This window comes from Calonectris borealis, chromosome 28, assembly GCF_964195595.1.
Source record: "Calonectris borealis chromosome 28, bCalBor7.hap1.2, whole genome shotgun sequence".
Lineage (NCBI taxonomy): Eukaryota > Metazoa > Chordata > Aves > Procellariiformes > Procellariidae > Calonectris > Calonectris borealis.
The window spans coordinates 5,224,694-5,242,993 of record NC_134339.1 but is presented as its reverse complement, the minus strand read 5'-3'; the positions used below and the strand labels follow the sequence as shown (position 1 = coordinate 5,242,993).

The 18,300-nt window shown below is 42.0% G+C and overlaps 1 protein-coding gene across 3 annotated transcripts in view; it reads right to left on the bottom strand.

The window, feature by feature from the left end:
* ELL (elongation factor for RNA polymerase II) overlaps positions 1-18,300 on the bottom strand; it is a 56,532-nt gene that overhangs the window by 16,431 nt on the left and 21,801 nt on the right. For 2 of the 3 annotated variants that reach the window (XR_012677573.1, XM_075175617.1), the window contains exons 2-6: positions 13,675-13,722; positions 8,102-8,223; positions 7,640-7,803; positions 4,434-4,687; positions 1,194-1,318 (exon numbers count right to left, since the gene is read on the bottom strand). Coding sequence is in view for 2 of the 3 variants with exons in the window: in XM_075175617.1 (XP_075031718.1) it covers positions 1,194-1,318; positions 4,434-4,687; positions 7,640-7,803; positions 8,102-8,223; positions 13,675-13,722 (713 nt within the window). In the remaining variant the exon portion in view is untranslated. Of the gene's footprint in view, positions 1-1,193; positions 1,319-4,433; positions 4,688-7,639; positions 7,804-8,101; positions 8,224-13,271; positions 13,582-13,674; positions 13,723-18,300 lie in introns of those variants that run through there. The other variant, XM_075175618.1, reaches the window with a different exon arrangement.

Here is an 18,300-nt window from a genome sequence, read left to right as displayed (position 1 = left end):
ACTTTAAATGCAAGTTTCTGTTGGTTTAACAAACTCTCATCTCCAAGCCAATTGTGCTTTCAAATCATGGAAACTGTTCAAACAGAGCATGCTCTACTTAATCTTAACCAAAAATGCACTAAAATAAGTCTCAAAAACAAGTCAAGTAAAATCTCTATCGGTATTACAAAATCTGTACCAAGTCAGTACAAACACACTGAAAACCCAGCGGGGGAAATATAAGCACTCGGAGCAAAATTCTCCGTTAGAAACCTGGGAGATACGTTCTCTTTCCCTGCTGCCTGCCAGCCAAGAGCTTCCAAGCTTGGAGGCTTCACCTAAGGAGAAATATCTGTGGAGGAAAAAAATCTTTAGCAACCAGCGAGACACAGCTATCGTCTCAACTAACTCTGTTAAGGGCTATTTTCAGGAAGGAACGTGAGGACAGGTATCCCTTGGACAGCGGGGATCGCACTGTACGGCCAGCAGGACAACCAGCACGTGTTTTAGGGGACTTATCTCTACGGAACTGCCTCGTGCTTTTTCATGCGTCCCTTACTTCAGTCAAATCTTAACCTTGCAGGGCGACTGCAATACTAGCACAATTTGCAACGCAAGAAAAACACCCAAGTAAACAAACATCCAAATAACTCTACAGAAATTAAGCGGCAAAGTCTCCAAAGCAAACACCTCAAGAGGAACAGGGACACCCACAGGAACACAACACAGAAGCAGGCGAGCAAGGCAGCTAGGGGACGTGGCTGCTCGGTAACGTCTCCCTCCCTGCCTGGAACAAACGCGGCAGTCTGCACAGGAAGCCATGTACAAGAAGATATGGAAAAAGGAAAGGAGAGTTTCAATGGAGAGTTGAGCTGGACACATTTGCCTTAATCCATTCATCTCCCAGGATTTTAAACGAACATTAACTTTTAACTGTTACAGCTTTTGCTCCCCAGCCAGGTTTTTCCCGTAGCTTTTAGTATAATGATTTAAAGGCAACCTAGGACGATCTGAAGAGTGCCTCCACTTTGATATTCAAGTTTAGTCAACTTCTACAGCTGCCTGGACAATAAAGAGATTTACTTTATGTTAAAATAAGTCAAACACTAACTTACCATCATTCTACTGACTTCAGTCACCCTGATTTATAGCAACTGACCTGGCCCAGTATTTTCAAGCTCCAGATGATATTACAGAGAAGATGGAATAATTACCGAACAAGTATCCTCTTCAGCAACTGCTGATCTCCCTCAGAGTAGCCAGGCCAGTCCTTCTGCACTTCTTTGTATACACAATCTTTCAGTGTGAAAGTGCTGTCCTTGGCACTCAAATTTGCCACCTGAAACAAAAGTAATTTGCAAAAAAATGTTAGGGTTTAATTTCCTCACTTGTTCCAACACAAGAGATCTAATATGTAGGCAAAATCTCAGCAGGCTTAGCAGCAGTGAGTAGTGTCAGAGAACAAGCAGCGCCAGAGAACAAGTAGAGACTTTATACTTCATTTCTTAATTATTTAGATTATTTAATCAAATTGTGCCTTTCCTTTTGCCTTGCCATTGCAATAGTTTATTATGAGTTTCCAAAGCATATCCAGTGTACTGGGAAACAAGTGATATCTAAACAGATTATTCAGCTTGGATAGTCTGGAACGGTACAACATCAGTTTATGGAAATACCTGGAAATAAACCCTGGTGGGAACAGGCAGTTCACTTACCACACCTGTCCGATAGCTAAAATGGTGCAGTTTATTAGCTGCTACAGGAACTCTTGCGACGATAGCGTAGTTAACAATTGCCAGAAGATAATTTCTCCCTGACAAGCCAGCAAAACAGGCGACAAAGCTACTTTCTCAAGAAGCAGCGAAGAGAATGCCTTGCAGATATAATGCATTAGGGAGCTTGCAGATTACACTGTGCAGTTCAGTGCATTAGGATCATCTGCTGGGTTTCATGGAGGAGACCTTTTCCGAGGACTACTTCAGGGCACCAACAAAACCTGTGATTACCAGCTTATAACCCAGGGTTTTACAATAAAGCATTGCACCTAAATCATGTGCTGCAGTTAGCTCAGTACACTTGCATGAGCAGCTTTGTGACATTTTATCCAGTTCTATCGTGTGTAGTTTCCCCACAAAACTCTGCATGGTGCCTACACGGATAGGAAACACTGCTGGAACCGGCAGAATTGTATTAGAATGGAAACAACTTGTTAAGAGTTTTCCCACTTTAATCAGTCTTTCCACAGCTTGACTGAAAATTTAACTTCTTGCTGCTGGTTACACATCTGAAAAATACAATGTTAGGACAAACCAAAAAGCCCCAATTAAGTTTTCACAGATACTGTACTGTCCTAGTGAACCCTTCTTAGGTGACTGTAGAGCACTGCAAGTTTAGAAAGAAAACAAAGCCTTAAATTTGTTTTTATAAAAGGGATATGGAGGCAGAGGTGCCAAATGCTATGCCCACAGCCAGGCTGATCAACTGGCAAAGCCAGCACCACTTCCAAATCCACTGCTTTAGCCACTCCGTTTGACGACTGTATTATGCTTGAAACTGGAAGATGCTTTTATTCAGTCAGTGGAGGTATTGTGCATCTGTTTAAGGATTAGTGTTCCCCATTGCTTGCTCCATTCAGGAGACGGTTGTGCTTACGATCTTCTATTATCCACGCAGCAGTAAGACAGCCTCAGAAAAGCAAGTGAAGGAGTGGAAGGTCTTGAATTAACTGAAGATGCTGTTAATTCCTCTGCTTTTGCTTTAGGGACGCTATGACCTAATATTAAAAATCTATGAATTTAAAAGCAAAAAGCTGTGGAACTAACACAGCAAAGCTCTCCTGATAAGCAAAAAATAAAAAGCACAGTTATCAGTTTACATGATGAACACTTTGTTTTTCCTTTCAGTTCTGTCAGCGTTCCAAAATCCTGAGCCAAAATACAAGAAGAATTTGAGCTGTGTTTTACATTTAGATATCCCAATAAACATGCCCAAGAGACGAAAGCAAAGCCAGGTTCTTTTTCAAAAACTCTCCGAGAATCTCTCCGTTTACCGCCTCTTTCTACAGCGGGAGACATGCTGCTCGGCAAGGCTTGCAGCCCAGGCAGAAGAACAACTCAGATTTTCTCTGCACAGAGGCTGAGAGCTGCTACCTCCTTGTTTTGCTGGTGTGGGACTCCGCAAGCTCCACCCCAGGCCTCCCAAAAATAGAAACCTTGCAAAATGAGGCAAAAAGGCCAGCAGGAACACAGAGTCCTACAAGAGATGCAAGAGCACAATGAAACCCACACCTAGACGTATTTAGACATGTAGCTTTAACGCAGCCTGTAATTTTTAGCTTATCGTGTCTGCTTGTGGATGGGAGCCCTGGTAGCACTGAAAGGAGATTAAGTTTACGAGCAATGTATTTACAGCCAAATCAGCATTTAGCCCAATCAGGCTGACACTGTGGACACTGCCAAACACACCACTTGCCTGCTAGGGGTTTGTGAGAGCATCAATAAAAGGTGATTACCAGAAACCGTATTTCTAGTATTAAACCCATTTATAGCATTCAAAAGGGTGCTCAAAAGAATTCTAGCACTGCTGGAAAATTAAGGGCTACAGGATTAAAATCTAAGGAAGGAGCAAGTTGTGCCAGCAATAACTCCATTTTCAATATGACCTGCCCTGTGCCCTTGGGCAAACTAACTCCTCACTGTCTCATTCTTTTCAGCTACGGAAAGGAGTGGGGAAAAAAAAATCCAATACAGAAGAGGGCAGCTGCAGCATTTAAATAAATATCCATGATGTGTTTTGCACTGTGAGAGCAGTGAAGGTATTTACTGCAATTCCTAAAATGGCACCTTCAACATGACTCAAAGTGTTAAGAACTGATTCAGCTTGGAGACAGTTTTCACACTTGACATGCAAATAATATGCTTTGCAAGAAGCTGCATGATCTTCACACCTAACCAGTTGCACTTCTAAGCAAGGAAAGGCATGGGTCTGAACAATACAAAGAAGATGTAAAGCTTAGTGGAGAGAGACACATTTTCTCCTGCACATAGGAAACATTACATGTATCAGTACAGAACATGTTCCTTTATGTCCACGTTAATAAAAATATATAGAATAGATTTATACGTTATAACAAATCAAACAACTCGTAGATCCTCTGTTAGATAATTCTCCCCACGACCAACCAAAGATGCTCCTCTTAGGTGGCCGATCTGGTGAACCGAAATCATACAGCTTAGTTGCATACACCTAAACCAAGGCGTATACACAAGAGGCTTCTGCTGTCTCTAGCAGAATAGTGATACGAATTGCGAACTTCTGTCGGACACGGCCTTTACAGAAACATTCAGCTGCAGCTTTGAGATAAACAGGTTATGTTCAGACTAATACAGAAGGTACTACCGTTCTGAGAAGACGTTTCCCTTTACCTAAATTGTTGCCTTCATCAGAGTACAAACCTGTTGCAGAAGGTTGTCCAGCAAATCCTTGTCCTGCTGAGAAAGTCCATCCTTCTGCAATCTGAGAATAAGTTCAGGTTTCTTATAAGGCTTTAGTGCCAGTAAGTGCACAACCCTATCTTTGAAGGGTCTCTGAGAAATCGCACTATTGCCTCTCTTTATTGCACTGGCAAGGTTGACTGGCGTTGGGCGCTTCCTGGAGGGAACAGCATCGGAAGCTCCTGGTGCAGGTTTACGCACCTGAACCTTTTTGCCTAAAATGAGATGAGAATAGTGAACTGCAGCAGTCACCTTGCAAACGCCAGTGGTCTGTCAACACGTATATGGAGTTCATTACACCATCTCAAGTGCCAGAAGATGACAATGAAGGACAAACACAAGCAGCACACCCCATCCGTTCCGATACGCAGCCGGAACGAGTATCCCGTGAGTTTTACGATTCATGACAAGCTTGTAACAAGTAAACAGCAACACCAAGCTCTGGAAACCTGAGCATTATTGGCCACAAGCTTACATAAAGCTCTCTTTGTTTGCCAGCTTTTCATTTATCCCAAGTGCATGTATCCCCACGGTTAATCTAACCATTTTTTCCCTCCCTATGAGAAGAAAATTCTGCATTATTATGTAGAAGAGTAGAAATATGGAGTGGAAAGACCAGAACTGGTCAACGAGCGGCTCCCTGCTGCTGATCTCAGCAAAAACGCTCCTCCAGCAGATGTTTCTGCTTTTAGAACAATAGGAACTTTATGGGGCTGGGTCCACCTCCCTTCCTCCCCGCCAAACGCAGCCACATGAATGGGGTCTAACACCGATACATTAGCCTATTCATCAGCGTGCTGTCTATTCTAATAGAATAACATTAGAATCTTCTACATTGTAGTAATGACTGCTTCACCCTCCAACTACATTTGTGTATACGTGAGAACATAAAGCTGTCTCAAAAGTTCATCTCGAGCCCTCAGAGGCAGCTCCCTCAACTCCGTCCCAAATGTGGTTCTTGGTTTCTGACAGCATTATACAAGAATTCATTTTCCCATTCCTATTGAAAAACAGCTTTAAGTAGAATTCTCACACAAGTCCCACATCACTTACTAAAGCGCAAATCAAATAATTTTACTATTTTGAAACGGGTCACAAAGCCAGGTTCCTGCTACCAAAGGTGAAACCAGGAAATCTAAAAAGAAAATTTGTAGGTTCCAAGGTCTAAAACATGGAGATGCAATCAATAATCACTTCAGTTCAAGAAAGTGACCTTCACTAGGACAAACAACATCCAGCATTTACTGCAAGAATTTGGAGATTTATTTCAGCATGGCAATTCTCCACTGCTAGGAAGCAATGTTTTTAACTGAGTCATCTGAAGATACTGGTGATTGTCTGCAGTGTTTATTTTACTGAAATGTAGATTGCATAACTTAGTCCCCATTTCCTGGCTTTTTATTATGCACCACGCTGATGCAAGTAAGTACGACCCATCATCGGCAGGGCTGAGTTAAGAGGAGAGGGAGAAAAACAACAATTCACATGTTAAACATCCCAAAATTCAGAGGTCAACTGGACTTCATTTCCAGAAATGGGACAAGAGAAGATTCGTCAGCTTTTTAGAACTCCCTTAACTTTTGCCAGGTCATGAACAGCAAAAACACACTGGGACATTTCCACTTAAGGCTGGAGCCAAAATGCGCAATGATAGGAAAAGAAAAAACTAAGTTAAGCCAGAACATGAAGTCTTTTAAAATATTTATACATGTGCATACATAGATATGTATACACACATATATATTTAGTGTATATATAAGCACACATATCCCCCCCTACAGACATATCATCTATTTATTTACATATGTATTTGTTCAAGTGTTAGTTCACATCTATATCGTTCTGCAGATCTCCAGTTTCAACATTTCATATAAATTCTTCCACATCTGAGCTGTCTGGAATGACTCCACTGACGTTTAAGTGCTGAGCTCCATATTCTCATGGAAATGTGAGAGCCAGCCTTCTCCCTCCAGACTAGCCTGCAAGTGAATCAGCGGATGGTGCTGGCACACCAAATACATCCCACAAGAGGACTGCCCTTGCCCAGGCTCTTCCTTCTCGGACCAGTGCTTTCCTCCTGTCTGAAACACTGACATCTTGTACGTGCAGCATGCGCTCCACTCCACTGCTTTTTGCATGGTTGCACCTCCATTTCAGAGCGGTAAACGTTTTAGGAGGAGTATTTTTAAATAAAAAAAGTTTTGGTCTATCTTTCCGGGAAGCAATTTGCCTTGAGAATCTTCTCCCCCATAAGCCTAACACCTTCATCCACTTACTGTAATGTTCTCAAATACAAGCTAAACAAAATAATCTTCTAGTCTACAGGAAATCAATGCATTTCCTTCCTGATTACTATCTTATTTCTCAGCTTTGAGCGCTTGGCTGATAAAACAATGAGTCAGGGTCAGTTCTACATTTTGCAACTCACCATTCTCATCCCAGACATCCCCCGAGAAGAGACTGGCTACAGATCACATGGGCTGCAGAAAAAACAGCTGGCTCAAAAAAACCCCCAAACCCACAACTCTGCTTTCTGGTTAATATTTGCGCCCTAAGTTTGTGACCAGACTGAGGTTAAGCAGGGACCTGAGCCCAAAGCGAGGTCTCTGCCGGCTCCTTCTGGACCCCACTGATATTTGCCACAGTTTTATTTCCCCCCCTAAGATTCTCCTTTCTTTGTCACAATAAGATGGTTTGTTTAAGGCTGCAGTCAGCAGCACTGCTTTAGCCTCTTTGTTTATTGACACAAACGCTCTGCTATCTGCATCCTAGATGTGCATGTTGTGGCCTCAAGTGCAGGCACACACCAGATGTGTGACAACAGCGGTGGTGCGTTTTAGCTGACTTCGCAAGGAGCACAGACACTTCTGACGGATCAGCAGTAGGCTGTCAGCATCATCACATGACAAATATGAAATAATGCCAGAGAGCGAGTGACTGCACACAGACAACCCTCAGAGGCCACGCAAACACAACCACACATGTTCTAGGATGAAGATGGAAGCCATGAAGAAGTCACCATACAAGGAGAGTAGCACCCTAATTAATCAGATACCCATAAGGAACTACCAGATACTTGTTAAAGACTTTCATGGGCAAGCAAAACAAACGTCAGCATTTGACTTCAGAAGCTAGTGAAGACACCCCCAAATCAAGCTGCTGCTTACCTACGTATCTCCCCCCAGGTTTAATGACTATCGCGCTCCGGCTGCGCGTCTCCTCCTCTGCCTGTGCCATGCTTTGCCTTGCCTTCTGGTAGGAATCATCAGTAGCACACACGGTGATTTTATCCTGTATGCTTCCAAGGCAATCCAGATGGATGTTGCCATTGCTGCAAAAGAAATGCAACGGAAAAGATACTCCCAACACTGCAAACGGGCACATCTCTGTCCCTGCTGAATAACTGAGGTTGCATTATCTAAACAATAGGAGGGGACAGAAAGAAGCTGAGAGGTAAACAGATTCTTTTGTGAGCGCCTCCTTACCCAAGTATACACACGCAGATTGGAAAGACTCTAAAAAGAAGGAACAGGTATTAAGTTTTCTTCACGTTTGTTAGGGAAAAGATTTTACAGAAGATAAGATAGATATAAAAAAAAGGTTAGGTTTTCTTTTGCTGTACCACTCACCTAGATACATACTGCTGGATACAGTCAAAACTCCCTTGGGGGCTGTCCTTGCCAATATTTGAAAGATAAAATGTGAAAGTCCGCACTTCCGTGGGTCGATCAGGCCTTGGAATTGCGATGTGCTGTTTGGAAGGAGAAAAATATTGGTCACTTGGGCAGCCCTCACTAACACAAAATTCAATTTTTCGGCAGTCACTATGCTTTTAGCCATTCTGCAACCCACTACAAGTAAAGCATAAGGATTACTGCATAGGAGACTATGAAGAGCAAGAAGCTACAAGAAGGGTTCAAGTTAGCAAAACTACATACACTGAAAAGATAAGGTAACAGAGGTAGATAGATGTAAAGAACAGCTAAAAAGACAGCTATGTCGGTAACAGAACAGAGATCTGAGTTGGCAGCTTGCTGCCTTTCAAAGCAGAGCCCACAATAATTTGTTCGAGGAATCTGACCCAATTCTATTGATTCAGGAGCAAAACAGACTTGCTACCACTGTTTATACTAAATTTAAAGCACTTGAGACTTGTTTCTTTAGAATTAGTGATCCAGCACTAAACATAGTACAAGCCAGGTCACTAGGTAGCATGCTTATTCTTTTTTAAGAGATTATAATTCCATAACGAGATTTCATGGCTCACAGTAGAGTGTGATGCTGCTGCTAAATTAAATATTTAATCAAGCATTAAGTGTACTCCGCAGACAACTCTACAGCGATCTGCATTGTTTTTCCCCCCCAGCCATTCATTTTTCAAAAGGGAAACCGTTTCCCCTCTGCGTTCAAGATCCAACATAAATCTCAGCATCTGAGCTCTACTATCACATCAATATTTGATAATTAAGATGGCTTCCAGAAAACGAGACAGAAGGAACATCAGCTTCAACCTATTTTAGGCTACACTCTACCACACAGATTTATATTTACCCAGATTGCCACATATATGCACAAAATATATACGCCTAGCAAACCAACTTGTGGCATCCACGTATGACTCTGCTCCATGAAAGATTACTGCTGGTACAGGAGGGTTTCTAGGTGGTTTCCCTTTGACCTCAGACGTCTACAGCAGCCTGGAAACCCAGTGCATCTGTGCCACTTTGCTAAACCACAGGGATGTTCTCAGAACCGGCAAGAAGCGCTTGCGTGACCGGCACTGAGCTGAGCCAGCGCAGCGTTTTCCATTTACTCTCCGGAAAGACCAGCGATCCTCCCGCCAGCCCTCAAAACAGACTTCCCTTCTGTCGAAACGGCAAGCCGAGAAACCCAGACTTGAGCGATACAGAAGGACAAGTTATCCCCCGCGCAGTCCCAGGATCCGGATCTAAAAATACTCGGAGCAGATCTGGTGGCGATCCGGGCACTGCCGGGCAGCGCTGACCCTCCGACGGCAGCAGGTGAGCCCTGTTATCTCTCCTGCCAAATGTGCGCCGCAGCCTTGAGCCCTTAATCTGCCCCGGCACCCTCTGCCCCCACCCATCCAGAACGAATAAAATTCTCTTCTGCTTTACAAGCAAGCTGAGAATATGCACAAAGTCAAAGTTATGTAAACAGCAGATCGTGGGTATTTTACAGTTGGCACCGTTCACCCGCCAGTTAATTTGCTGGGAACGGGGCAAGAAGGTAAACGCCACGGGTCTGTTCAGCTTCTAGCGCTGTTCGTTGGGGGAGCGAGTTGTGCTGCACGTGATGGGTTTGTAAAATAAAACCTGGAGGATGTAACCAAATCATGTATTCACACACTAAAATAACTTGCCTCTAGCTCCCGATTTACCATTGTAAGAAACGGCTGCTCTAAGAGCCCCGACTTTGGCATTTTTGTAGAGTTTCTGCAGCTTCTTCAAAGGACGTAAAATGAGACAGAAGCGAGAGAGTCACTTCAGCATTAATGTTGCTCGTTCCAGTACTGAAAAGTGTAGCATATGCAAACTGGCCGTTATCTAGGAATTATTTTTAGCTGAAACAGAAGGTTTCTCAAGCCACCAAATCAGCATGGTAACTGCTTTGAGGGAGCCCTAATTTTGGTGCCGAGTATTACACCAGTAACCATAGACACTTAAAAATAGCTCAGTACAGATGTTACTTCTGTTTTTTTTTTCTTTCAAGTAATACTCATCTGCGTACAGCTCATTCTGAATGGCAATTTCACCTTTCTCTATTAATACCAGCACAAGTTCATCCCAAGAAACAGGGAAAAACGTCATATTTTCCAATCACGTAAAGTTAAGACATTTTGTTCCTACCAGTCATATTTAAGAAAGCTGCATAAACATACATGTATTTGGCACCTGAACGTTTCCCCTCCCGCCCCAGTTCAGTTCTTTCCCTATTCCCCTCATCTCAGGTCCCTCCCCAGTAAGCACCTGCAAATTTGACCCAACCTAATCTCTAATTCTGCACATGCTTTTACCGAAATAGAAGCATCTTCTGCCTTTCTTGTAAAGTTATGCACTCCATCAACCACCACCGTTTGTAATGCTCTGGTACTCAAGCTCTTAAGTTCTCATTTACATGCACGTTGAAACAAGCAAAATGCTCCGTACTCCATATAAACTTACAAAACTATCCAAGAAAATCCAGTTCATGATGAAAAAGTAATGAACAGATGCTGCTCTTAAGGAATACCCCGATAGTCCCACTTCAGCATCTCAAAGCTAGTAGTAACGCTCTGCTAATTACAACCTAGTTACTACTATCGAAATTCTGATTATGGCACAGATTATTGCACTGAAAAAGTAATTAACAAGACTCGCATTGCTATAAAGAAATGCATCCCAAGGCAAAGATCATTTACAGTCTACAGTTTATAAAAACTCCCGTGAGATTCGATCCAGACCAGGATCCGTGCAGGAGGTTTCGTCCCCTGTCACTGAAATAGCTGTTTTATTTTGGGCTAGAAGCACCGACACCTTCCTTTCAGCACCAGCCGACAGAGCTGCCACCTTGCTGACCCTGTGTTTTATTCCTGGCCAATTCTCTTCTCTGTTTAATTAGAGTATTAAACATGAAAGTTGTTTTCTGTGTTTTAGAAGCTGAGAGTATTCATTAGACTAACACTGGGAATAGGTAAAAAAGACATGGACACAGTAATTTAAAAGCCCCACAAATAATGAGATTCAACAGGTCAGGAGGCTTCTAGAGAACTAAATTAAAATAAGGAAGCAGCATTTTGTTTTAAACTCTTATATTATGTCCTGCTTCCCCCAATCATCAAATATTTTTAAGTTTTTCCTTCTTGCGAGAGGGATATTTACACAGAAAAGTCACACTATTAAAATCTTGTATCACTGCTTTAAATCACATTCTGACATTTGTGCTACATACAAAACCTACCACCCTCAAAAGTTAATTGGAAATCTTCTTCTCCATAGCAACATTTATTAGGAAGCAAAATAGGAAGCAACAAATTGGGGAATTAAGGTATAGGGGAAGAAAGCATATTCCAAAAATAAATAGCTAAACAAGTATGTTTTAATGTCATCATCTGAATTTGAGAACTTGTTAAATTATCTTTTCAGTCCAATTGATAGGAGGCTCACCAGAAAGTATTTAAAGCCCTGCCGTCAATTCCTTAAAGCAGGGCACAATCGTGACATATATGAGTACTACACTTAAAAACAGATGGTTACACAGCTGCCAGCTTCTTGTCGAACCCAGTAAAAATAATAATAAAAGGACAAAGAGCTCTTTCTATCTGCCCCAACTGAACTGGATCTCGCTTTCTTCAAAGCTCTACCTTTGGCCTTTACTCGACAGTGCAATTAATTAAACAGCTGAAAACGAGGCAAGCAGAAGTCAGCTCTGTGCTGCCAACATCCTCCTTCCACCCGCAACGCCCCGGCGCGGCTCACTCTGCAGGGCTCAACCTTCGCTCTTTAAATGGCAACATCAGACGCGACTGTGCCGCTTCGCTCCTTCTCCATTCAACCCGGACCGTAACCACAGGCGACTGGCCGCTCTTTCACCAAAACCTCTTCTCTGGAAGTTACGGGCTCAAATACAATTAAATGCATTAAATATTTATTTTTAATTTTTATAAGGAACTGAGTCATTTGAAAATATTTTTAATTATTATAAGGAACTGCATCATTTAAAGTAGGTTTTCTTTTGGTTAACCTGAAAATGCCCGGTCCATATCAGATCCACGTGAAACCCACTACAAGGAGAGCACAGCGGCTGAGGGCAGTGGAGCGTTTTAAGCTGTTCTGATTCATTTTGCTACATTTCCTTCAAGGAGGAAGATTAAATAAGAGAAGAGGCATTCCTAGAACTTAAGCAGCTTTACAGGAAAAGTTAGGTGTAGATCCTCACAAGGTGCTCTACAAAGGGAAAGGAAAGCATCTGCAGTCTTTTTAGCTTCTTTATTACATAAAAAGCTGTTTGCTCATCTAATAGCAACAAATCATGCACCCTTAAATTCTTCCTTCTCACTCGCTCCTAATTTCGCCAAACTTCAGTTGCAGATTTTTATCTAAGCTTTTATGCTGAGCTTTCTGGGAAGTTTAATTGTAAACAAAGCAAAAAACCTGGAAATTGCTCCTTTCTTTATTTCCCAGGACAAAAAGGTTTGTATTTTTCTTCTTAACTTACGATAACAATCATGTCTTTCCTGCTATGTTTTGTTAGACTACTATGTACTATTAGCGAGACTAATATCACAAGGTAAAATATGGGCAAGGAGAAGTGTGCTAGGCTTTAATGCCTGCTTAATTCAAGCCTTTTTGAAAGTTTTATTGTGCCACCACAAAAAATTAAGAAGTTATTTACAGCTGAGTTCAGATTCTTAAGAAAAAGAGATGAAATTCCCCTTCTTTATGCAGAGCACCAAAGTTAAACACACACCTTTTTGTACCTAAAAGGTATATAAATGAAATTTTTAAAGTTCACTGAAGAGTTGCATTACTTTACCAGAAACACTAGCAATTAAATCTCAACGTTGTCAGTAACTGGAATGACAGACAGTTTCAAGCGTCTATAAATATCTCAGAAGAGTTCAGTCATCGGAACAGAAGTTGGGGAAATAAAACTCCTAAATATAGAAAACTTGGGTACTCACAGAAACTGCACAGTTGTTTAGACAATGTATATTAAATAAAGCTTCAGTACATTCGCAGCAGCCTCCAAGCACTGCTACTGTAAATAACTGGTACCCATGAAGTCTTGCACCAAGCTTACCAGGCTTGGCACGGCGTTTCCTCGGGACACAGGCGAGGTTTCCATGGATTGCTGCACCCACCACAGTACTGCCATCAGTGAACTTGCCGTTTCCTTGTTCTAGCCAACAGCATGGCCTTATAAAATTAAATTTCACCACCAGCAACACTGGTGGTGCTGGTGCTATGGATTTAGCAAGGTTAGAAAATAAAGAGGGGGAAAAGTTTTTATAGAGAGATAATCCATGCGATCAATGAGCAAACACTCTTTCCCGGACCACGTCCGAACTTCACATCTCTCACTTTCAGAAATCAGAGCATCATTCTTTGAACTGGAATAGGACAGACGTACAGAACAAATACCTTACTCAGATTAATTGTATAAGCCAGTAAAGAACTTTCCAAGGCAACCCACACAAACTTACCCCTTGGCTTCCTTGAAACTGGATTACTGGTTTTGATGTCACAGCATCCTACAAAAACAAGTGGAAAAAAAAATTACCTTCGAGAAATTTAAAGCTCCAACATTCACTGCCAAAAAATACTCAGCTTGATTTTTCACCTACACTTTTAACTTCTTTTTTTAAAAAAAAAAAGGAAAAATGTTCAGGGAAGTATACAGAATTCCAAGCAAGAAAATACAAATCCTGAAACAGTGATTTGTGCCTAGAAAAGGGGTAAAACTGTAACGTCACCAGCGGTACCCTTACTTCGGAAAAAGAACAGCTCTGAGATGATACCCAGATGGGCTACGCTTAGTTCCTTCCTGACCCCTAAACCACATTTTAGGCACAGACTAGCTTAGCTGTGTATCTTTGGTGCTTACGTAAGTTTTGAGTTAAACAGTGGATATTTGAGGGGAAAATTTATTACAGTTCTAGGTCTGAGAACACGCTAAGCAAATTTTTTCCAATAGAAAGCTGGCAATTCATTGGAAAAGCAAACTGCAACTTCATTGCAAAATACTGTTGTTACGTTGCTCATTTCAACCATCGGCCTCTTCCACCATGCTAATTTGCTTACATTTCCAGAAGTCATGCTCCTGCTAGCTCTAAACCCCTTAAATCTGCTCAAAACAGAAACACCACTGAGCACTGAGTTTCAGCCTTTTTGCACTGTGATGGCACTTTTCGCTTTGCTGTGATTTTACAAAGATCACGAAGGCTTTGGAATTCAAACTCTTACCTGAGGCTTCAACTACAGGGAAAGAAATAACATATGCAGTCCAAGCCACACTAAGTTTTTATTTCTTAAATGTCAGGAGAATTGTGGCTGTAACGGTTTTTATTTCCTACATCAAACAAAACACTACAAGACACCCTCCTGCAGCACAGGAGTTGTGCTCCCCAGGGTGGAAAAACAGGCTGCCTGTGGGATCCCATTGTGAAGCCTTCCAAAGGGACAGAATAATCTACAAATAGGCTGAAATGTCCTTTAGGAGCGAACACGTTGCCACATATACAGGAGACACATTTCAATGGGAAAAATGCCAAGAAGAGTTCAGGAGACAAAGTCAAAACGGTGCATTTGTATCGTCCTTTTTGTATCACTGTTCTCGCACCTCCCAGCATTAGAAAGATCACATCGACTTCCACAGATTACAGAAACATTTACATTTAGCAGCAAAAGAGTTAATAGCTTGAAAGCCCATTAAGTTTATCATCTCTCATAAAACCTTTCCAAATGCTTTCAGCCCAGGAGTGAAGAATCTAAGCCACAATACGCTGACATTAACAAAAAAAATTTCACTAGCAAGAAAATATCCTTCTAGCACAGATGAATAAGCTCATACCAAGACAGCCTTCAGAGCCTTTTAAGAGCCCATCCAATACGATTTAACAGATCTGCATCACACCCTAAATTGTTACGAGATATTTATGACGGTGAGTAAAGCAAGAATATACTTGAGGCTGACAGCACTCACTCTGTGTTGTATAGCGAGTTTTATAGACCCGAAACAACCTTTATAAAGAAACAATAAACAACATCTTGCTCTTCATACAGATCACTGAATTCCTTGAGTGCCACGACATTGCATACCACAGCACACTGTTCATAGACAGGCTGGCCAGCTTTTTGTTCACGGTGTCAGCATGTACTGTGCAATGTGTCCAGAAATTCATATGAACATACTTGAGCAAACAAGCATTTGAAACATTAAAAAAATCTGGATTAAAAAAAAACTCAATGGGGATCTTGTACAGCTAATTACGGATTTGTGAAGTTCTGCAATTAATTCTGGAAAATTACTTAAGTGGAATAAAAAGGTAGTATGAAGCACGTAAGTAGAATAACGAGGCAGTAACAATACAAGAGTACTGTTACACAAATCAGGACAAGCTTTAATTACAGAACTTATAAATTCCCTAATCTACATACAAAATGGTTTGAAGTTAAATGTGTGATCTCAAACTTAAAAATGAGTGTTCATGCGAGTTAAATGGCAAACCTTAGCTTTATTTCCTTGAACCCCTGAAACACCCCGTATTTCTACGCTCCCAAGTTGTCTGTGCCCAGGGGCTGCTGGGTTTTGTGATCTGCCGTGTAGGAATACCGGTGTTATAGCTCCTTGCCGCGCTCCACAGAAGGGACCGCAGGGACGAGCTGGATATTGGAGGGTCATCGCACCCTCCGAGTTCCCCTTTCAGGGAGAGAAGTGGCTTCTCAGCCACACCACCCCTTACCTACACGGGCATCGCTTCCCTTCTGCTGATGCCCTTGGCTATGGGTCGTTTGAGAACGCTCATGGAAGAAGAAAACACACGCACACCTAACCTAATTAAGGATATGAATTTAAGTACTTCTATTAGATGAAATTAAATTCCTGCATGGACACCTTCATTCAGAATAAAAGCAAACAGATGAATTAAGCTAAACCAAATTAAAACCATATTTCAATTTATATCTTCAGTTCATTTGGATTAATTTTCCTGAACGTTCTTGTATGGACAAACCCCAATTTTAAAGAGTTCTTGCTACCGTCTCCAAAATCCCATCTAATTCTTATTCCTTAGTGATGCCAAGACAGTGAACTTCCTTCGCTACAGCTTCCTAGAAATGCCGTCCCATCCACCTTTAGAGGGAACAAGGTCTTTCCCTCCTTCTGTCTTTCCTTCTAATAAAAACAAGCCATCTCCTCAGCCCTAGGACAGGACCGTGGCACTGCTGTGGGTGCAAGTCTGCCTTCTCCAGAGTACACCAACTTACAGGGTTCAGTAAATCTTTGGTAAATCAAGGATGCTGATGAAACCTCACCTTTGTGTTCAATTAAGAGGCAAAACAAGACAGATCTGTCCGAGCAACTGGGCCACCTGCACAGCCTAAGCATCCTCCAGCTATCAAATTCTAGCTTTATTCCTCCATGAGACTCAATATATTTAGGAATAGCTACTGGAAGCTGATTAGGATAATCAAATCTAAGCAACAAAAACCTAAGCAAGAAAACAACACAGTTCAAGTATTTTAAACCAGCCACCTGTCAGTTCAACAGATTTTCTGCTGCCAGGTACAAGATGTTCAGCTCTGCAGTTAACACACTCATCCATAACGGTGACAGCGCTGTTGAAGAGGTCCAAGAGTGACTAAGCATGATTGCTGGGACCTGTGGGACCAGAGAACAAGCGACTGCCACGCAAGAATAACGGATTTCTAAACTATGCACAGACCCACAGCAAGCAAAGCCCCTTTAAACACACCTAAGACGCATGAATTACATGTCTGCTCCCTGCTCACCATTGTTTCAACAAAAGGCTTCCTGACGCAGAACTGAAAGGTTAGCAAATCATTACCACGTCTTCACTGTTTGCTAGTTCCTACAATGGATCTTTAAGAAAATGCGTCAAGCTTCCTCCCATCTTACCGTAAGAGAAAATGAACTGTTTTAACAAACTGGAGAGTCCTTCCTGCAGTCGAACTCACCAATGCCCCTAAGCTCTATAGGAATAACTTCCAAAGGAACATCCAAACCGCAAATGCGTGGCTGTACTTCGCTGCGATCTACCCAAATGTTAATTATTGTTATAAATGTAGATAGCAGCAGGAGTACTCAGCAGAAAGCATAAAACTTGCTGAGCAGCAGAGTGAACTCCACTGGCAGGGAAGCTTGCTCACGCAAACCCCGGTGCTGCTGCAATGAGCCTGCAGAGTAAGTACATGAGCTGGAAGCTCTGGAGCCAGCTCCGTGCCTACCCGACTTGCAAACAGACTCTCCGAAGGAGCCTGAACAGACCCCAGTTATGCTGGGTGACAACCCAGAATTTTACTCCGTAAAAATTCACTTATTTACTATCTGGAAAGAGCATTTCCATGCTTCCGTGCCCAGTTCACTGCCTTCCATAGCTCCTGCTGTATTCTGCAGGCACGGTGGAGAAATAAAGCAGCAAGCTTTCAAACACTAAAGCTCTGCTCTGGGACACCAACATGAATCAAACCCCACAGACCCAAATGCTTTTTGTCAGACGGCCTCCAGATACTGCAAGATTATTTCAGAAGTCATGAGATTAAACCAAAAACCCAAAAACTCATCCCCAAAGCTCCCACAAAACATTTGTCTTTTATTAGCATGGTATTATGCTCATCTTCATCCTCCAGCTTCCCCGGGCTAGAGGAGAGCTCGTAACCCTTAATGCATACTCCGAAAGCTCACAGAAGCGGTGGCAATGCACAAACAGTTCCTCACGCTTAAATACTCCAGATCTGGCATGTGGAAGCTTGAGTAAAGAGTAGGAGGACCAAGAAAGAGTCAATAAGACAGACAAAAACTGGATGTAAAACTAATAAAATACTTTATCGGGTATGATCAAAGCTGGCATGAGGTTTTAGAAACGTTTAGTGGAAAAGCTGGATATTCCTACACAGGACCAGAAAGGACATTTGAAATCCTCAGGTCAAGTAACCAGTTGGAAACCTCCCCGTCTCTTCAGGGAAATACAGATAATTAAAGAATACGTTGTTTCGAGAAGTTCTGTTATGCATTTACTGGAATTTATACTGGAGGCAGTGTTATACGGAAAATATTTGCCTATACTTAGTATCGGTGTATTTGTCTGTTT